This window comes from Mesoplodon mirus (assembly GCF_964341445.2).
Source record: "Mesoplodon mirus genome assembly, chromosome: 17".
Classification (NCBI taxonomy): domain Eukaryota; kingdom Metazoa; phylum Chordata; class Mammalia; order Artiodactyla; family Ziphiidae; genus Mesoplodon; species Mesoplodon mirus.
Genome location: NC_138993.1, coordinates 8924245 through 8946581, shown reverse-complemented (window position 1 = coordinate 8946581; position 22337 = coordinate 8924245). Strand labels below are relative to the sequence as shown.

The window sequence follows — 22337 nt, the reverse complement described above, 5'->3', positions numbered from 1 at the left end:
AAAGGTAGTTTTGAGGTTGGGTAAAAACGGTCTTGTAAGAAGTATTGTAGATACATGGAAGTATGATAGGATACATACATTATAAGCATCACTATTTTTATGATTCATGTATATTCTCCATTCCTTATGGTTTTCCCCTAATATTTAGAGAAGCTTTTGAAATTTCTGTTTCTCAGAAGTGCTAAGAATCCTTCCTCCAATGCTGGGAAGGTATTTTTCAAGAGAGTAGCTCATCTCCCTCCCCTCCCCACTCCACAGAACCCCAAGAGGAAGGTGAAATTGTCAGCAGAGCCCCCCCCCCCACCTTGGATAGTTCCTTCCACCGAAGCTTATTGTGCAATCTCTGGGTTTTGTTTTAGGAGGAAATTGCTTTTCTTCACAATTCCTTTTCAAAATTTTCATACCTTAGCTGCCAGAAACAAAATGTATTTACTTTACAATGGTTATTACAGCCAAAGCCACCATATATCCCGGATTGTTCCAGGATGGTGTTAATTTTTAATATTGTCTCTTTCAGTCCATGCATCTTGAATTTTAGTTCAGAAAATAGGATCTCTCTTTCACACTCCTGAGTGTGAAACAGTGAAGAGTACTGTGGTGATCAACCAACTGGCGCTCACCAGTTCCTGGAACTTAGAACTTAATTCTGGATGCTTTTCTGTTGTTTCAGTAGACTGCTCCTTTCCCTGCTCCTCCTCCTAGAGAGGCCATCCCTTTCCTGTGGCAACAGGGCATGAACCTGGGCAGTAGCCCGTCCTTCTCAGGAGGCCTAGTTTATACTACTGTTCATAAATCAATCTGAGTTTTAAGAGGTGCTTTTTTTGAAGAAGAAGAAGAGATTTCTAAAGTTATGTAGAGGCAACAAAGCTTTCTAAGAATATTTTTGGCAGGCTGATAAAGAAGGATTAAAAAAAAGGAAAAGATACAGGCCCTGGGAGAGTGGTGTTAGCCGTTGGGACACCAGCCAGATATTGGTGCTCACAAGTTGGGGGAGACAATGGTCTTTACTGTTACTGTTCAAAATGCTGTTCACGGTCTCTTATCGTCAACTAAAATTATTTCACTTTCAAGGTCTAGGCCAGTGGGCGGTGGGGTGGGGGAGGGCTTTTGCAGAAGGCCTGCCTTCCCCGCAGGCGGCCCGGGGAAGTGTCCAGTGTCCCACCCGGTGGGCCTCTCCCCCCAGGGCGAAGGGCACCGGGAAGTGGGGGGGGGGACGGGGAGGCAGTGGGGGAGGGGGGCGGGGGTCGCGTTGCCCAGGTTTTCCCGGCTGTCAGTCTCCCAGCGTCCCCAGCTTTCCAGGTAGGGACGACCCCTCCCACGCAGCGCAGTTCGGGCGGGTGGGAAGGAGGGGCTGGGCTCCGAGCGCCCGCCCCTCCATCTATCACATGGCCGGAGAGCCACAAAAACAACAGCTTTGGCCAAGACCGTGACTTCAGGAAGGGGAAAGCAGTGTTCTCGCAGCCAGCCCCCACCCCATGGAGGAGAGTTTTCTTGAATCCTTTGGGAGGCTGAGCCTCCGGCAGCAGCAGCAGCCACCTCGGCCGCCCGCCCCGCCGCCCCCGCGTGGGACACCTCCGCGCCGCCACAGCTTTCGGAAACACCTCTACCTCCTGCGAGGCCTCCCGGGCTCGGGGAAAACTACGCTGGCCAGGTAATGACGCGTCCGGGCGCCGCGCGCGGACCCGGCCGAGCGAGCCCCCTGCCCGGCCCCGGCCCGAGCCTGCCGGGGGGAAGCCGGGCCGCGGGCTCGAGACGCGGGTGGCCCGTCCCGTTGGTTTCCATGCTGCACCCTCGCAGGAGGACGGCTGTCGGCACTGCGCCTGGCGCGAGCCCCAGATGGCACCGGCCCCCGCGCGGTCCCTGCGCCAGCCGGGCGGGTAGCCTTCGCCCCCAGCCTCGCAGCGCGGGGTCGGGGGCCCGCGGACAGTCTTCTTCAGGAAAGCCCGATGGCGACTGCAGAGGAAATCGCCGGGCCTCCCGCTGGCACGCAGGCACCCGCCACGGTGCGGCAACAGGCGTTTTAAACCTGAGCGGAGAAGCGGGGGCCCAGGGGCAGGGGCCCAGGGGCAGGGGCTGGGACCCGGGCGCGCGGCCGCGTAGAAAATCTGGCGGAGGGAGGCAGCCCTGCGTGTGCTTTGGCGGCTGCGAAGGCGCACAGGTGCGGGGAGGGGGTTGCGCGGCCGCTGGAGGCCGTCATTGACACAGCTTCGCAACGGGAGCCCAAATTGGTTGACTCGCTAGGTGCGCCAGCGGCCCCCGTACCGGGTCAGAGCGAATTGCACGGCCTCGTTGCTGGGGCCACGTTGCTAGGCCCTCCGCTCCAGCCTCAGCTCCCTCCACTCTGTCCTGCGTCTGATGTTCCTGCAGCGCTGAACTGTTTCTCTCCTTGCCTTTGCCTTTGGCGCTGCCCCGCGTGCCTGGTTTGCCTGCTCGGCTTGCCCTCTACCGCCCTCTCCCCTACTGATTCCACCAGCCCTTTACGACTCAGGCTTATTAGTTCTCGCCCTCTGGGCTCCACCGCTTCCTGTTTACACCTCTGTGGCTGCGCTTGGTTTTGCACATGGTTTTGTTTATCCTTCTGTAAGTTTCTTGAAGGTAGGGGCCGTATCTTACCCTGCAAAGCACAGTGTCTAGTAGTAGTATGTGTTCATTGGAAGTGGTCCCTTGCCCTCAAAGAGCTTTCCATCTCACCAGAGAGGTAAGGCTAGCTGTAGAACCATGGGACTGGCCATAGAACTGTGGAACCAATGAAGAAGAATCAAGGTCGTGGCACACATTGAGAAGCGGATTTGAATGGTACACAAAGACCGTGGGAGGAGGGTCTGGGTCCTTTAGGGTCAGGGAACTGTGCCAGCCCTGGTGTTGTGCTGCCAGTTTTAGTTAGGATTCCTGGTTGATTTGTGGAGTAGAAGCCTTTAGCAAAACAATATTGCTACATTTTCACAGATTCAAGAGATGGGCGACTTCCAAAGGGCCATTGGTACCCTTTTCTAAGAAACACGCACATTTCAATAGGCCTTCTCTCTGGCTGGGTAGAGAATGAGGGAGCCTGCCTAGAACCCAGCAGAACTTGGTTATTTTATGATACAGTCATAGTGGGTACATCTGTTACCAACAAGGTATCTTCTGAAATCAAATCCCGATCAGTTTTACTGTGGCTTTGCTGATCTGTGGCCTATCACACACTGTCCGAGAAGGCAGTAAACATCTTTGGCCAGATTTTGTTTATAACTAAAGAAGGGAAGTAATAGGGTGAGTGGAAGGTGCACAGAATTGAACAGCAGAAGCCGTGAGCTTTGGACCTCACTTTCCTCATCTCTAAAGCGAGTGGATTGGCCTGGGTAGTCTTTAAGGTCCCTTCTGGCTCTAACATTCTTACACTTTTAGGATTTTAATTCCTGGTTGACATTTGGCTAAGCGGAAGACATCGGATGAGAGACCAACTTATTAAAGAACATCTCTCTAGGGACGACTGGCATGAGCACTGCCCTGGGAGTCTGAAGATTGTGCCTTTAGATCCTCTTCTTCACAAAATAGTTGGTGACTTTGGGCAATCACCTGCCTTTTCTTTTTACTTTCCTTTACATGTGAATACTGAGAAGGAATTAGATGATTTACTGAAGATCTTTCTAGCTCTTAATTTCTAGTTGTCAGACTTAAAAATGTTTTGTTAATAATGGCCAGGTAAGGAGCTCTGACCTTTGAGTGAGTCAGTTTATGACTTCCTTTTTTTTTTTTTTTTTTTTTTCTTTGCCTGTGCCCCACGGCTTGTGGGATCTTAGTTCCCCGACCAGGGATTGAACCCGCACCCCCTGCACTGGAAGTGCGGAGTCTTAACCACTGGACTGCCAGGGAGGTCCAGGCTCTGCCACTGACTAGCTATGACCTGAACTCCTCTGCACCTCAGCTTCCTTCCCTTTTAAATAGGGCTATCTGCTCTGTCTACTTCAGAGGACTCTTGTGGGGATTAAATGTGTATGAGAGAACTTGTTAAACTTTAAAGTGCTGTATAAATTTTAAGAGGCATTAGTTACTGCCGAACATGTTGATCAGCAGAGATCATCTTCAAGGTGTTCTTAGGGAGAAGTCTGGCTCTGAAGTGAAGGAGGCAGCTGGGAGTTGACATTGTGAGTTCTCTTGATAGGCTGGGCATTGGCAGTTCTGAGAGCACAGGACTTTGGCCCTGCTCTGGGGTGTGTTGTGCATTTACATGGAAGTCAGGAAAGTAGGCAAGGATACAGTCCACAGCTCAGCGAGGAGAGAGGTCTGCAGGGAGGATGTAAGGGTAGTGGATGTGACAGGCCATGTCCCTCAAGGACCTGCCTGCCCCACTTTTTTGCTGGGGGGTCAGTTTGGGGAGAGAAGGAGAATGGCAAATTGTTAAAAAATACATGTGTAAGAAAATAGTAAAACTGTAAGTCTATCTTATGTATTGTTGGATTCTGGGAAATTCATATTTTCATTATTCTATGTATTTTCCAGATTTTCTATAATGGACATGTATTTCTTGGATCAGAAAAATAAAACTTTTTTCTTTAAAACTTGGAGAGCGTTTTTACAAATGCGGGTTCAGCTTTTTCCTGCTTAACTTTTGTTTCTCATTTGATTAAAGAATTAAAAATGTTTTTGAAATTAGGATATGTCTGGTCTTCCAAATCAATGTTAGATTTCTATGCTTTTCACCTATATGTTTTCATAGTTTGCAGGGACTGGAATTTGGAAACTATCTATTTAAATTCTTTGGACAGGTTTAAAAAAAGCAGTTGGAGTTGTATCTGGTTTAAAATTTTTAAGTACATCAGAGTACTAAAAATTTAGCCTGGCCCTTATATGTGTTTCGTCACCTCTATTTCATTTAAAAAGCATTTCAAAAATAGGTTCTTACCATTGACCTGTAAGTCCTGCTTCCAGGAATTCATCCTAAGACAATAACTGGACAAGTGCATGAGGATAGAGGGATGTTCAGCAGAGTTTTTGATGTGATAGAAAAAAATATGAAAAAGAAAAAAATGTGAGCCAACTTAAGTGTACAAAAATAGAGGATTGGCTTATAAGTCATGAGTCATTAGTGAGAACATAGATGTACATTTGACTGCAAATAAATGCACAAAAATCCCATTTTCTGTTCAAAGAAATGTGTAAAAAGATATTGTTCATAGTGTTAACGCAAGTTAGTGTGCTGGACGCACAGTGAGGCCAAACAAACTGAAACGTCGGAGTTTGGAACAGAGGAAGGTTTATTGGAAGGCCATGCAAGGAGAAGAGGTGGCTCATGCCCTAAGAAGTCCTGAGCTTCCAGAAGGGCTTGGGCAATGCACTTTTTTTTTTTTTTGCAGTGTGTGGCCCTCTCATTGTTGTGGCCTCTCCCGTTGCGGAGCACAGGCTCCGGACGCGCAGGCCCAGAGGCCATGGCTCACGGGCCCAGCCGCTCCGCGGCATGTGGGATCCTCCCGGACCGGGGCATGAACCCGCGTCCGCTGCATCGGCAGGCAGACTCCCAACCACTGCGCCACCAGGGAAGCCCTTTGCACTTTCAAAAGCCAGGTGGAGGGGGCGGGTCTCAGGGTATGTGATCAGCTTGTGCACGGTTCTCTGATTGGCTGATGGTGAGGTAGCAGGGTGGTATCACAGGGATTAACGTTATCAGTCCTTAGGCTCCAGGAGGCCTGGAGCTGTGTGTTTATGGTCATCAAGTAGTTAACGTCTTCCATTTGTTGGAGAGGGGATTTTTTTACATCTGCAAGACAACTCAGGAAATGTGCGTCAAATACTGTTATCTAGATACTTCAGAGAGAAGCCAAAGCAGAGGATATGGGGGAAGGCCTGTCCAGAGAATGCCCCCATGGGGTCCTGCTAGGTTACAATAGTTGTTGATTTTTAGGCAGTGGGATGGAATATAGACTTTTGCCCCTGAGTTATTTTCTTATTTTTTTCCACAACAAATACATATTACTTGTTAACTTTTTAAAGGTGAAAATAACTTTTTAAGTTAGCTGCAAATAGTTTTATTCAGTAACTTGGCTCGATAGACCTAGGTTGTGTGATGAAGCATTTATTAAATAACCAAGTAAATATGTCATTTTCTATATAAAAAGGCTTTCCTAGGTTTATTCTCGATTGGATGTACTAGGGAGCTTTTTTAATCTGTAAGGAGACTGATTTTAATTATTTGGTGCTATTAATTAATTATTTAATATTTTATTAATTTTTATTAATTAGCATATGAACTAGCATAGGTCACTTAATTTGAACACTTAAGGTTCTTCTTCATTAAAATGAAGCTAATATTCCATTAGTAAGTTTATTGTGAGGATTTAAGGTACTGTGGTCAACAAGGATATGATTATGAATGTGAAAGCACCGACGAATGTGTGGGCCATATAAATACCAACTACTGTTAATTTTTCACTAGTCAACAATAGTAGTATTTACTGAGTACTTATAAGACTGTTAGCACTTGCTTAGTAAGGTATATACAAAATAAGATTAAGAGGAGCCTACACAAAACCAACAAATGGAGGACAATAACCAGTACACTGCTGTGGGTAAGTAAAGTCTCATGGGGAATAGCCTGCTCTTTGCTGGTGGTGTTCAAGGCCAGGGGAGTCACTGAGCATGGTTAGGAAGATGGGATAATTAGGGAAGAGCTAGTCTCCTCCCTGTGGAGATGGTTCTTGACCTGGCCTTGAAGACCAGGAGGATGTGACTGAACAAAGGAAGAGGATTACCATCATGAATAAGGAGATGGAGATGGGAAAGAGCTGGATGTTCTAGGCTCATGAGGAGTGTGGTTTTACTGCAGTGGGTTGTTTATATTAGTGAGTGTGTTGGTTAGGTAAACCCAGGGCCAGGTCATGGATAATGTTAAAATCTGGATAAAGGAGTACAGGGTTGAGAGAAGAAACAGGATTCCAATCCTAAAACCCTTTCACTCTCAGCACGTGATCCAGAACTGTTTCTTTTTCCACAGCTGAACTGATAAACTCACTTGGATCTGCACTTGTTCTATCCTCCGACTTCAGTGAAAACATCTGTGGACGTCTCTTTACCTCTGTGCTTTCTTCTGTGCGTGTGTGGACATTTTAACTGCTTTTAAGTGTCCAGTTAATTGGTATTAATTACATGATGTGCAACCATCACCACTATCTTTTTTTTCTTTTTTTTTTTTTTTTTTTGCGGTATGGACCCAGCTGCTCTGCGGCATGTGGGATCCTCCCAGACCGGGGCACGAACCCATGTCCCCTGCACCGGCAGGCGGACCCTCAACCACTGCGCCACCAGGGAAGCCCACCACTATCTTTTTAAAAAAAATTTTATCACCACAAACAGAAACTCTGTACCCATTAAGCAATAACTCCTCATCCTCCCGCCCTCCCCTCAGCCCCTGGTAACCTCTGATCTACTTTCTGTCGCCATGTATTTGCCTACTCTAGATACCTCATGTAAGTGGAATCATACAGTATTTGTCCTTTCGTGTCTGGCTTATTTCACTTAGCTTAATGTTTTCAGGCTTCATCCATGTTGTAGCATATGTCAGAACCTCATTACTTCGTGGCTGAATAGCATTCCCTTGCATGCATATACCACTAAATTGTCCTTTTGAAATGAAATGAAATGAAACGGCAATAGTATAGTCTTTTCTTTTTCTTAATGATGTTATTTGAAAAATTAAAAGTTGTCAACCTTAAGTCAGTCCCCGGAATTTTTTTGAATCTTTACGTATCAATCAAAGCAAAGTCTGGGAATCACACTCTAAGACATATGTCCTTTGCAGTGTGCTAGTTTGTTTTGGCACCATCAAAAATGGTTTGTAACATGGATTCGGTAGGTTCAAAGGATGTTCACTGACAGCTGTCTTTTCTCCTCATCCTTATCTCTGGACGACATGGAATTTTCCATCAAAAGAAATACCTTTTCATTATTTCTTGGCATTAGAGCTTTCCAAGGAGGTGAAAGGATGCTTTCCTGATGTGATGCAATGATGGGACAGAGATGGGGACAAACGTATACTTTACAAACAAACACAATTTTTAAAAAAATACGGGAGGGGCTTCCCTGGTGGCGCAGTGGTTGAGAGTCCGCCTGCCGATGCAGGGGACACGGGTTCGTGCCCCGATCCCGGAAGATCCCACATGCCGCGGAGCGGCTGGGCCCGCGAGCCATGGCCGCGGAGCCTGTGTGTCCGGAGCCTGTGCTCCGCAACGGGAGAGGCCACAGCAGTGAGAGGCCCGCGTACAGCAAAAAAAAAAAAAAAAAAAAAAAAAAAAAGAATAAAAAAATACGGGAAACAGTGAGAATAGGGGATTAGTTAACTAAGTAGTGAGTAATTAGACCCCAAAGTGTACTCACTCCACAGTGCTCTAAGCCAGCAGGCCTGGACCATGGTGTTTTTAATTATGAGGCTAGGGATCTCATAAATAAAAGCAAGGTCAAGGGGCTTCCCTGGTGGCTCAGTGGTTGAGAGTCCGCCTGCCGATGCAGGGGACATGGGTTCGTGCCCCGGTCCAGGAGGATCCCACATACCGTGGAGCGGCTGGGCCTGTGGGCCATGGCCACTGGGCCTGCGCGTCTGGAGCCTGTGCTCCGCAACGGAAGAAGCCACAACAGTGAGAGGCCCGCGTACCGCAAAAAAAAAAAAAAAAAAAAAAAAAAAAAAAAAAAAAAAAAAGCAAGGTCAAAACAGGAAGTTGGCAGTATTCCAAGTCTGTGTGTATGAAAATAGAGTATCAGGCAGGTGACATCTCAGAGTTTTAGCCACTTAGGTCTACTTAGAGAAGCTACTTTTTATATTTTTAGTAATTTTCCTAAGGTGGGTCCTGAATCTCTTCTCCCCCTCGCTGAGAATCCTTGCAGTGCCTCTCTTTGGAGGCTGGGATGAATGAGTACTATATGTGCTTCCTATGTTCACAGAGAGTAAGAACACACTCTGCAGTATGTGTGCACAATCACTTACTAGAAAGGTAACACAGGAGAATCCCCACCACCATAGTCCTGGAGCGGTCGGGGTAGTGGAAGAAGACCCTGCTGAACTGGGCAATATAGTGTCGCAGATGTGGTTATGATTAGAGAAGCAGTAGGAATAGAGGAAGAAATGAAAGGGGAAGAATGTTTTCATAGGAAAATCTCAGGAAATGAACAGGAAGTTCCCACAGAGTTCATCTAGTCCAATCTCAAGACACTAAACTCTGAGAAGTTATATACTTTTAAAAAATTTTATTGAAGTATAGTTGATTTACAATGTGTAATTTCTGTGCAGCAAAGTGACTCAGTTATACATATATATACACACACATATATATATATTTTTCATATTCTTTTCCATTATGGTTTGTCACAGAATATTGAATATGGTTGCCTGTGCTATACAGTATGACCTTTTTGTTTATCCATCCTATATCTAATAGTTTGCCTCTGCTAATCCTAAACTCCCATTCCTTCCCTCCCCTACCTTTTGCCTCCCCCTTGGCAACCACAAGTCTGTTCTCTATATCTGTGAGTCTGGTTTTGTTTTGTAGATATGTTGATTTGTATCGAATTTTAGATTCCACATATAAGTGGTATCACTTGGTATTGGTCTTTCTCTTTCTGACTTACTTTGCTTAGTATGATAATCTCTAGTTGTATCCATATTGCTGCAAATGACATTAGTTCAAGAAGTTGTATATGTTGATCAAGTTCATAGCAATGAATTCTCCTTATTTCTAATCAGAGCTTTTTCTGCTGCACCAAAGGAAGAGGCTAGTGGGAGTAAGGTGGTAAAAGTATAATGAGGTTGGTTTCGATCTACTGTTCATGAATAAAACAGGTAAAGGCCCTATTAAGTGGGCTTTGTTTACCTGGATTTCAACTGTCCGGGTAAGGAAGCCACATGTTATTATTTGTCAGTATTGGTGATATGTTTCTTCTAATATAAAAAAAAAATTACCAAGGATTTTTATTTATTTATTTTATTTTCGGCTGTGTTTTGAGTCTCCGTTGCTGCACGTGGGCTTTCTCTAGTTGGGGTGAGCTGGGGCTACTCTTCATTGCAGTGCGTGGGTTTCTCATTGCGGTGGCTTCTGTTGTTGCGGAGCACGGGCTCTAGACACACGGGCTTCAGTAGTTGTGGCACACAGGCTCAGTAGTTGTGGCTGGCAGGCTCTAGAGCGCAGGCTCAGTAGTTGTGGCGCATGGGCTTAGTTGCTCTGCGGCATGTGGGATCTTCCTGGACCAGGGCTCAAACCCGTGTCCCCTGCATTAGCAGGTGGATTCTCAACCAGTGCGCCACCAGGGAAGCCCCAATTTTCTTTATTAATGTGGTACCATTGAGGGCCATGGGAAGAGATGAGATTTGGATTTCTAAATAAGTATTCATATTTATCCTGACTATGACGTGTTGGGGAGAGATAGCCAACACTGACCTCCCAGGGTTATCTCATGTTTCTTCCTCATTCGCTCACATGACAGGATATTTATAACATAACCCAACTTAGTGCCCTGGTTCCTTCTTGGCATTTTGACGAACTCTTCTCTATATAATGGCAACCGTTCTAGGCCCATTCGGACTCTAGAGGAACCCAATATGAAATTATTATCATTCCAAGTTACCTAAAGATAGCTAGGCTCTACGAGATGGAGGAAATAGTACGATAACAGGAAAACTAGTCTCACGTCTGATTGTTCCTTCATAACGCTCTCCGTCGCATTGCAGGCATGGCTTGGGGAGAAGGCTATCTGTTTTGATCAAGGTAAGAGCCTGGGAAAGGGTACGGCAGTAATGGAGACAGACAAGAAAGCCCACATTTACCGAGTATTGGCTGTGCAGGCACTATATATGCTAGCTTACTGGATCTTTACGATAACCCTAACATGGAGTGTTTTTATGTTACAGATGAGGACGTTAGGATCAGAGAATCATGCATTTGATTCTGAGATTCAGGATTTCATAATGCACAAAGTGGTCTTGCCTTACCAGCAATGTTCATGGACAAAAACACCTACATCCACTTTTGAAGATTAAGGAGTCCTGTTGAAGTATTGTGTAACTAGGATATTTCAGTGTTCTTTACCCATACTTTTTAAGGTTATGATGAAGAAAAGGGTCTGAAAGGGGCCTTCTCTGCTATCCAGAAAGGCCCTCTGGATAGTAGCACCTCTCCAACCTTCTTTGCCCCTTACTTTGACTTTCTTTTCTTTCTTGAACTTAGCACCACTTGGCATATACATACTTGTTTATTATCTATTTCTTTTTTTTTTTATTTTTTATTTTTTTTTATTTTTGCTTTATAACAAATTTAATCAGTTATACATATACATATGTTTCCATATCCCCTCCCTTTTGCGTCTCCCTCCCACCCTCCCTATCCCACCCCTTCAGGCGGTCACAAAGCACTGAGCTGATCTCCCTGTGCTATGCGGCTGCTTCCCACTAGCTATCTACCTTACGTTTGGTAGTGTATATATGTCCATGCCGCTCTTTCACTTTGTCACAGCTTACCCTTCCCCCTCCCCATATCCTCAAGTCCATTCTCTAGTAGGTCTGTGTCTTTATTCCTGTCTTACCCCTATGTTCTTCATGACATTTTTTTTTCTTAAATTCCATATATATGTGTTAGCATACAGTATTTGTCTTTCTCTTTCTGACTTACTTCACTCTGTATGACAGACTCTAGATCTATCCACCTCATTACAAATAGCTCAATTTCATTTCTTTTTATGGCTGAGTAATATTCCATTGTATATATGTGCCATATCTTCTTTATCCATTCATCCGATGATGGACACTTAGGTTGTTTCCATCTCCGGGCTATTGTAAATAGGGCTGCTATGAACATTTTGGTACATGTCTCTTTTTGAATTATGGTTTTCTCAGGGTATATGCCCAGTAGTGGGCTTGCTGGGTCATATGGTAGTTCTATTTGTAGTTTTTTAAGGAACCTCCATACTGTTCTCCATAGTGGCTGTACCAATTCACATTCCCACCAGCAGTGCAAGAGTGTTCCCTTTTTTTCACACCCTCTCCAGCATTTATTGTTTCTAGATTTTTTGATGATGGCCATTCTGACTGGTGTGAGATGATATCTCATTGTAGTTTTGATTTGCATTTCTCTAATGAGTAAAGATGTTGAGCATCCTTTCATGTGTTTGTTGGCAGTCTGTATATCTTCTGTGGAGAAATGTCTATTTAGGTCTTCTGCCCATTTTTGGATTGGGTTGTTTGTTTTTTTGTTATTGAGCTGCATGAGCTGCTTATAAATTTTGGAGATTAATCCTTTGTCAGTTGCTTCATTTGCAAATATTTTCTCCCATTCTGAGGGTTGTCTTTTGGTCTTGTTTATGGTTTCCTTTGCTGTGCAAAAGCTTTTAAGTTTCATTAGGTCCCATGTGTTTATTTTTGTCTTTATTTCCATTTCTCTAGGAGGTGGGTCAAAAAGGATCTTGCTGTGATTTATGTCATAGAGTGTTCTGCCTATGTTTTCCTCTAAGAGTTTGATAGTGTCTGGCCTTACGTTTAGGTCTTTAATCCATTTTGAGCTTATTTTTGTGTATGGTGTTAGGGAGTGATCTAATCTCATACTTTTACATGTCCCTATCCAGTTTTCCCAGCACCACTTATTGAAGAGACTGTCCTTTCTCCACTGTACATTCCTGCCTCCTTTATCAAAGATAAGGTGACCATATGTCCGTGCGTTTAACTCTGGGCTTTCTATCCTGTTCCATTGATCTATCTTTCTGTTTTTGTGCCAGTACCATACTGTCTTGATTACTGTAGCTTTGTAGTATAGTCTGAAGTCAGGGAGCCTGATTCCTCCAGCTCCATTTTTCGTTCTCAAGGTTGCTTTGGCTATTCGGGGTCTTTTGTGTTTCCATACAAATTGTGAAATTTTTTGTTCTAGTTCTGTGAAAAATGCCAGTGGTAGTTTGATAGGGATTGCATTGAATCTGTAGATTGCTTTGGGTAGTAGAGTCATTTTCACAATTTTGATTCTTCCAATCCAAGAACATGGTACATCTCTCCATCTATTTGTATCATCTTTAATTTCTTTCATCAGTGTCTTATAATTTTCTGCATACAGGTCTTTTGTCTCCTTAGGTAGGTTTATTCCTAGATATTTTATTCTTTTTGTTGCAATGGTAAATGGGAGTGTTTCCTTGATTTCACTTTCAGATTTTTCATCATTAGTATATAGGAATGCAAGAGATTTCTGTGCATTAATTTTGTATCCTGCAACTTTACCAAATTCATTGATTAGCTCTAGTAGTTTTCTGGTAGCATCTTTAGGATTCTCTATGTATAGTATCATGTCATCTGCAAACAGTGACAGCTTTACTTCTTCTTTCCCAATTTGGATTCCTTTTATTTCCTTTTCTTCTCTGATTGCTGTGGCTAAAACTTCCAAAACTAGGTTGAATAAGAGTGGTGAGAGTGGGCAACCTTGTCTTGTTCCTGATCTTAGTGGAAAAGGTTTCAGTTTTTCACCATTGAGGACGATGCTGGCTGTGGGTTTGTCATATATGGCCTTTATTATGTTGAGGAAAGTTCCCTCTATGCCTACTTTCTGCAGGGTTTTTATCATAAATGGGTGTTGAATTTTGTCGAAAGCTTTCTCTGCATCTATTGAGATGATCATATGGTTTTTCTCCTTCAATTTGTTAATATGGTGTATCACGTTGATTGATTTCTGTATATTGAAGAATCCTTGCATTCCTGGAATAAACCCCACTTGATCATGGTGTATGATCCTTTTAATGTGCTGTTGGATTCTGTTTGCTAGTATTTTGTTGAGGATTTTTGCATCTATGTTCATCAGTGATATTGGCCTGTAGTTTTCTTTCTTTGTGACATCCTTGTCTGGTTTTGGTATCAAGGTGATGGTGGCCTCGTAGAATGAGTTTGGGAGTGTTCCTCCCTCTGCTATATTTTGGAAGAGTTTGAGAAGGATAGGTGTTAGCTCTTCTCTAAATGCTTGATAGAATTCGCCTGTGAAGCCATCTGGTCCTGGGCTTTTGTTTGTTGGAAGATTTTTTATCACAGTTTCAATTTCAGTGCTTGTGATTGGTCTGTTCATATTTTCTATTTCTTCCTGGTTCAGTCTCGGCAGGTTGTGCATTTCTAAGAATTTGTCCATTTCTTCCAGGTTGTCCATTTTATTGGCATAGAGTTGCTTATAGTAATCTCTCATGATCTTTTGTATTTCTGCAGTGTCAGTTGTTACTTCTCCTTTTTCATTTCTAATTCTATTGATTTGAGTCTTCTCCCTTTTTTTCTTGATGAGTCTGGCTAATGGTTTATCAATTTTGTTTATCTTCTCAAAGAACCAGCTTTTAGTTTTATTGATCTTTGCTATCGTTTCCTTCATTTCTTTTTCATTTATTTCTGATCTGATTTTTATGATTTCTTTCCTTCTGCTAACTTTGGGATGTTTTTGTTCTTCTTTCTCTAATTGCTTTAGGTGCAAGGTTAGGTTGTTTATTCGAGATGTTTCCTGTTTCTTAAGGTGGGATTGTATTGCTATAAACTTCCCTCTTAGAACTGCTTTTGCTGCATCCCATAGGTTTTGGGTCGTCGTGTCTCCATTGTCATTTGTTTCTAGGTATTTTTAAATTTCCTCTTTGATTTCTTCAGTGATCACTTCGTTATTAAGTAGTGTATTGTTTAGCCTCCATGTGTTTGTATTTTTTACAGCTCTTTTCCTGTAATTGATATCTAGTCTCATAGCATTGTGGTCGGAAAAGATACTTGATACAATTTCAATTTTCTTAAATTTACCAAGGCTTGATTTGTGACCCAAGATATGATCTATCCTGGAGAATGTTCCATGAGCACTTGAGAAAAATGTGTATTCTGTTGTTTTTGGATGGAATGTCCTATAAATATCAATTAAGTCCATCTTGTTTAATGTATCATTTAAAGCTTGTGTTTCCTTATTTATTTTCATTTTGGATGATCTGTCCATTGGTGAAAGTGGGGTGTTAAAGTCCCCTACTATGATTGTGTTACTGTCGATTTCTCCTTTTATGGCTGTTAGTATTTGCCTTATGTATTGAGGTGCTCCTATGTTTGGTGCATAAATATTTACAATTGTTATATCTTCTTCTTGGATCGATCCCTTGATCATTATGTAGTGTCCTTCTTTGTCTCTTGTAATAGTCTTTATTTTAAAGTCTATTTTGTCTGATATGAGAATTGCTACTCCAGCTTTCTTTTGGTTTCCATTTGCATGGAATCTTTTTCCATCCCCTTACTTTCAGTCTGTATGTGTCTCTAGGTCTGAAGTGGGTCTCTTGTAGACAGCATATATATGGGTCTTGTTTTTGTATCCATTCAGCCAATCTGTATCTTTTGGTGGGAGCATTTAGTCCATTTACATTTAAGGTAATTATCGATATGTATGTTCCTATTCCCATTTTCTTAATTGTTTTGGGTTCGTTATTGTAGGTCTTTTACTTCTGTTGTGTTTCTTGCCTAGAGAAGTTCCTTTAGCATTTGTTGTAAAGCTGGTTTGGTGGTGCTGAACTCTCTCAGCTTTTGCTTGTCTGTAAACGTTTTAATTTCTCCATCAAATCTGAATGAGATCCTTGCTGGGTAGAGTAATCTTGGTTGCAGGTTTTTCTCCTTCATCACTTTAATTATGTCCTGCCACTCCCTTCTGGCTTGTAGAGTTTCTGCTGAGAGATCAGCCGTTATCCTGATGGGGATTCCCTTGTGTGTTATTTGTTGTTTTTGCCTTGCTGCTTTTAATATGATTTCTTTGTGTTTAATTTTTGACAGTTTGATTAATATGTGCCTTGGCGTATTTCTCCTTGGATTTATTCTGTATGGGACTCTCTGTGCCTCCTGGACTTGATTAACTATTTCCTTTCCCATATTAGGGAAGTTTTCAACTATAATCTCTTCAAATATTTTCTCAGTCCCTTTCTTTTTCTCTTCTTCTTCTGGAACCCCTATAATTCGAATGTTGGTGCGTTTAATGTTGTCCCAGAGGTCTCTGAGACTGTCCTCTGTTCTTTTCATTCTTTTTTCTTTATTTTGCTCTGCAGCAGTTATTTCCACTATTTTATCTTCCACCTCACTTATCCGTTCTTCTGCCTCAGTTATTCTGCTATTGATCCCATCTAGAGTATTTTTTATTTCATGTATTGTGTTTTTAATCGATGCTTGATTCATCTTTAGTTCTTCTAGGTCCTTGTTAACTGTTTCTTGCATTTTGTCTATTCTATTTCCAAGATTTTGTATCTGGGAAATAGAATCTTGGATCATCTTTACCATCATTATTCTGAATTCTTTTTCAGGTAGACTGCCTATTACCTCTTCATTTGTTAGGTCGGGTGGGTTTTTATCTTGCTCCTTCTCCTGCTGTGTGTTTTTCTGCCTTCTCATTTTGCTTATGTTACTGTGTTTGGGGTCTCCTTTTTGCAGGCTGCAGGTTCGTAGTTCCCGTTGTTTTTGGTGTCTGTCCCCAGTGGCTAAGGTTGGTTTAGTGGGTTGTGTAGGCTTCCTGGTGGAGGGGACTAGTGCCTGTGTTCTGGTGGATGAGGCTGGATCTTGTCTTTCTGGTGGGCAGGTCCACGTCTGGTGGTGTGTTTTGGGGTGTCTGCAGACTTTTTATGATTTTAGGCCACCTCTCTGCTTATGGGTGGCATTGTGTTCCTGTCTTGCTAGTTGTTTGGCATAGGGTGTCCAGCACTGTAGCTTGCTGGTCGTTGAGTGAAGCTGGGTGCTGGTGTTGAGATGGAGATCTCTGGAAGATTTTCGCCGTTTGATATTATGTGGAGCTGGGAGTTCTCTTATGGACCAGTGTCCTGAAGTTGGCTCTCCCACCTCAGAGGCACAGCACTGACTCCGGGCTCCTCAATTTGGGATGATGTGTTGTCTATTCATGTATTCCACAGATGCAGGGTACATCAAGTTGATTGTGGAGCTTTAATCCGCTGCTTCTGAGGCTGCTGGGAGAGGTTTCCCTTTCTCTTCTTTGTTCTCACAGCTCCTGGGTCTCAGCTTTGGATTTGGCCCCGCCTCTGCGTGTAGGTCGCTGGAGGGCGTCTGTTCTTCGCTCAGACAGGACAGGGTTAAAGGAGCAGCCTCTTCGGGGACTCTGGCTCACTCAGGCCGGGCGGGAGGGAGGGGCACGGAGTGCGGGGCGAGCCTGCAGCGGCAGAGGTCGGCGTGACGTTGCACCAGCCCGAGGCGCGCCGTGCGTTCTCCCAGGGAAGCCGCCCCTGGATCCCGGGACTCCGGCAGTGGCGGGCTGCACAGGCTCCCGGAAGGGCGGTGTGGGCAGTGACCTGCGCTCGCACACAGGCTTCTTGGCGGCAGCAGCAGCAGCCCCAGCGTCCCACGCCCGTCACTGGGCTCCGCGCTTTCAGTCTTGACTCGCGCCCGTCTGTGGAGCCCCTTTAAGCAGCGCTCTTAATCCCCTCTCCTCGCGCACCAGGAAACCAAGAGGGAAGAAAAAGTCTCTTGCCTCTTCGGCAGCTCTAGAGTTTTCCCGGGCTCCCTCCCGGCTAGCTGTGGCACATTAGTCCCCTTCAGGCTGAGTTCTCGCCGCCAGCCCCAGTCCTCTCCCTGCGCTCTGACCGAAGCCCGAGCCTCAGCTTCTAGCGCTGCGCGCCCCGGCGGGCGAGCAGACAAGCCTCTCGGGCTGGTGAGTGCCGCTCGGCACCGATCCTCTGTGCGGGAATCTCTCCGCTTTGCCCTACCCAGGTATGTGGGGAGTTTCTTGCCTTTTGGGAGGTCTGGGGTCTTCTGCCAGCGTTCAGTAGGTGTTCTGTAGGAGTTGTTCCATGTGTAGCTGTATTTCTGGTGTATCCGTGGGGAGGAAGGTGATCTCCGCGTCGTACTCTTCCGCCATCTTACCCGGAAGTCTATTTCTTTTATGAGAAGGTAAGCTTCATGTGATGCAAGCTCCATGAGATCAGGAGCTTTATTCTGTTCAGTCCCTAAAAGAAGGCCTGGCACATAGTAGGCCTAAATATTTGATGGATGTGTTAATGCCAGAAACTTCCTAAGAGTTGGTAGCTCAGAATCAGCATGGGTCTTGAGTAAACAACAAAACCAAAAAGGAGATTATTCACATAAAGAGAAATGTAAAAGAATGCATGAGCTGTTGAGAATAGACAAGAGGGGGGAAAATAAAGAAAAAGAAAAAAAAACTTCTCTTTAATTCCGTTCATAAGAAACCCATTCTTATGTTTTACATGTGAAAATGTTTCATGTGCCATCTCCTTCACCCAATAGTTATCCTAAAGAGGGATTTAAAAATAAGTATCAAAGATACAGCTGTTTTCCCATTTAAACAGCAGTCAAAAAAGAGCCCAAAGTGACAGTTTTCCTGTCTGGCCACTGTTCTGCTGTCTGTATCTGCTTTATGACATTTTGGGAAAACACAGCTAAAAACAAGTTAGTGCTGAGGTGGGTGTGCTTCTGATTCCTTCTCCTCTTCAGAGCATGGCCGAGTTGAAAACATAAAACATAGCCTGTGGCATTACTGGATTCTCTGGAAGGGTGTTGTTCACATTCAAGATACTGAAAGGAATTTCTCCTAGAAACTGCAGTGGAGCCACACTGGCACATGAGGGCTGTTAGTCTGGTTTTGGATCTCATAAACATGCCCTACTTTGGAGGTGTGAGGAGTGAGGGCAAGAGTGAGCAGTAGGACAGCCTGGGAACTCTTCACTGGAGTCCCCTTAGCCACTGTGGTTTGGCGGTATCCATGGTGCTGGTGATGGTTGAGCTCCATCTCTCCAACGGCGGGGCTCAGCCTTGGCATGGTGGTTGGCAGCACCGAGAAGGGCAGGCTACACCGGGCTTCAGGGGAGACTGGCCCGAGATGTTTACAGCCATGTCTCCCTCCCCATTCTCCTCAGGTTGTTGGGTCACTGAATCTGTTTCCTGCCTCCCAGCTTAAAGTTCTTGAGGAGAATTCCAATAACATCTAGAGGAAGTACTGGAATCTAAGAATTCTCTCTCCCAGACCTCTTTGGGGGTAAATCTGAGGTTTGGGTAAAATTCTCAACATGTAAAGATGAGTAAATAGAAGTTCTCCTCACACAGTTTGGGACCCTATACAAAGTTTACATAATTAAGACAACAGAGCCTAACATTCAAGAACCATTCATACAGCTACCAAGTATTTATTTATTGATTGATTGATTGATGGATTGGTTGATTGCGGTACGCGGGCCTCTCACTGCTGTGGCCTCTCCCGTCGCGGAGCACAGGCTCCGGATGCGCAGGCTCAGCGGCCACGGCTCACGGGCCCAGCCGCTCCGCGGCATGTGGGATCTTCCTGGACCGGGGCAGGAACCCGTTTCCCCTGCATCGGCAGGCGGACTCTCAACCACTGTGCCACCAGGGAAGCCCACCAAATATTTATTATCTCTCATGTACCTGACATTCTTCTAGATGCTTCGAATAGAGCAGTGAACAAAAGAAACAAAAATCCCTGCCTTCATGGAACATATATTCTATCAGAGAGAAAATTTTTTTTCTGAAGGAAAGAAGGAAATTTTAAATAACATCTGCTCTGCTCTGTTCTTTCAAAAAACAAACAAAAAGGATTCCAAAGCTATCCCACTTGGAGTATGTACCCTCAGGAGACATTCTACATATGCACAAGGAGATTGGCACAGTGATGTTCACGAAAAGTTGTTCATGATAGAGGAAATTGCAAACAACCTCAGTGTCACTAGAGAAAAGGATAAATGTGGTTTGTTTATTTTATAGCACTTGATCACAGTGATTTAGTGTATAGCTCTGAGGCCAGAAGCCTGGGTTTTAATCCAGCTGTACCACTCACTGGTCTTTTTTTTTTCCGCCAGCTTTATTGAGGTGTAATTAACACATTGTGTAAGTTTAAGGTGTACAATATGTTGATTTGATACATTTCTATATTGAAAAATGGTTACCACTGGACTTACCTGGTGGCGCAGTGGTTAAGAATCCGCCTGCCAGTACAGGGGACACGGGTTCGGCCCTGGTCTGGGAAGATCTCACGTGCCGCAGAGCAACTAAGCCCGTGCACCGCAACTACTGAGCCTGCACTCTAGAGCCCACGAGGCACAACTACGGAAGCCCGCGCACCTAGAGCCAGTGCTCCGCAACAAGAGAAGCCACCGCAGTGAGAAGCCTGTGCACTGCAATGAAGAGTAGCTCCTGTTCGCAGCAACTAGAGAAAGCCTGTGCACAGCAACGAAGACCCAACACAGCCAAAAATAAATGAATAAATTAATTTAAAAAATGGTTACCACTGTTGTTAGCCAATGCCTCCATTGTGCCACATAATTACCATTCCTTTTTTTGTGATGAGAATATTTAAGATCTACTCTCTTAGCTACTTTCAAGTGTATAATAACAGTATTAACTATAACCACCATGCTGTGCATTAGATCCCCAGAATTTATTCACCTGATAATTGGAAGTTTGTACTCTTTGACCAACATTTCCCCATTTCCCACACCTTCAGCCCCTGGTAACCACCACTATACTCTTTCTATGAGTTCAACTTTTTTAGATTCCACATATAAGTGAGATCATACAGTATTTGTCTTTCTCTGATTTATTTCACAACATGATGCCGTTAAGGTTCATCCATGTTGTCACAAATGGCAGGATTTCCTTCTTTCTCTGGCAGAATATTCCATTGTATATACTTACCACATTTATCCATTTGTCCATTGACAGACACTTAGGTTGCTTTCATATCTTGGCTATTGTGAATAATGGTTCAGTGAACATGGGAGTGCAGATAACTTCAAGATCCTGTTTTCATTTCCTTTGGGTATATAACTAAAAGTGGGATTACTGGATTTTATGGTAGTTCTATTTTTAATTTTTTGAGAAACCTCCATTCTGTTTTCCACAGTGGCTGCACTAATTTACATTCCTTCCAACTGTGCACAAGGTGTTCCTTTTCTCCACGTCCTCATCAACACTTTTAATCTCTTGTCTTCCTGATGATAGCCATTCTAACAGGTGTGAGCTGGTATCTCATTGTGGTTTTGATTTGCATTTCCCTGATGGTTAATGATGTTGAGCACCTTTTTATGTACCTGTTTGCCATTTGTATGTCTTCTTTGGAAAAATGTCTATTCAGATCCTCTGCCCATTTTTTAATTGGATTCTTTGTTTTTTGCTAATGAGTTATATGAGTTATTTATATATTTTGGATATTAATCCCTTATCAGATATGATTTGGAAATATTTTCTTCCGTTTGGTAGATTGCCTTTTTATTTTGTTGATTGTTTCTTTTGCTGTGTAGAAGCTTTTCAGTTTGATGTAGTCTTATTAATTTTTGCTTTTATTGCTTTTGCTTTTTGGTGTAATATCCAAAAAATCATTGCCAAGACCAATGTCAAGGAGATTTTCCCCTATGCTTTCTTCTAGGAGTTTTATGGTTCAGGTCTTATGTTTAAGTCTTTACTCCATTTCAAGTTTTTGTGAGTGGTTTAAGATAGGGGTCCATTTCCATTCTGTCTTAACCACTGCCACATACTAAACTAAAATTTTAGATGGACTGGGGAGTAAAATATAATAGAAAAATATTATAATAGAATATAATAAAATAGAATAGAATAATAGAATGGATGAATATTTACATAATCTTGGGTTGGGAAAGACTGTTGTAAATGTATTATCAAAGACAGAAAGTAGAAAATAAAAGATGGATACATGTGACTAAGAAAACTTCTAATAACTGAGACTTGTATGTTAGAGTTCATTATAAACAAAATTAAAAAGAAATTGATGTACTTAAGAATTTTACATATTCAAAAAGAAAGCCATAAACCTCCCAGTATGGAGGTTTTATTAGGACATGAAAATGCAGTTCACAAAAGAATATCTCTAAATGACCAGCACGCATAAGAAAAAGTATTTAAACTTGCTGGTAATCAAAGAAATTGGGGCCAAACTAAATACCTAACCCCACAGAGCATTGGTTAAGTAAATTATGGTACATCCATATGAATAACTATGTCATAATCATTAAAAATAATGGCACAGAGTCATATTTCATGAGGTAGGAAATAATTGCTGTGGAAATAAGTTTGGTGAAAGTAAGTTGGTATTCTCTACATTATGTTTCTGTTTTTATGTAACAAAATATCAGATGAGAGAAAAAGAAAAAAATTCTGTCCCCGGAGAAAGGATCAAAATATTAATAATTATTTTTAAGTGGGGGAATATAGGAACCTCTTCTATTCTGCAGTTTTCTCTTTCAAAATATTTTGCCTTGAATATGTGTTACTTTGCTAATAAGAAAGGAAAACTAGTATTTTTAAGGTTGGTGTAGACGAAGACTCAGGAGCCAGCTTGAAGGGGTACCTGCTGGTCAGATTTGGGGCCATTTGCTCATCA

At 43.3% G+C, this 22337-nt stretch overlaps 1 protein-coding gene across 4 annotated transcripts in view; it reads left to right on the top strand.

Annotated features, from left to right (window-relative positions):
• The first annotated feature begins 1038 nt into the window (after positions 1 to 1038).
• N4BP2L1 (NEDD4 binding protein 2 like 1) overlaps positions 1039 to 22337 on the top strand; it is a 42546-nt gene continuing 21247 nt past the window's right edge. For all 4 annotated transcript variants that reach the window (XM_082602104.1, XM_082602102.1, XM_082602101.1 and 1 more), the window contains exon 1: positions 1039 to 1651. In XM_082602104.1, coding sequence (XP_082458230.1) covers positions 1476 to 1651 — 176 coding nt within the window. In that variant the 5' untranslated portion in view covers positions 1039 to 1475. The remainder of the gene's footprint in view (positions 1652 to 22337) is intronic.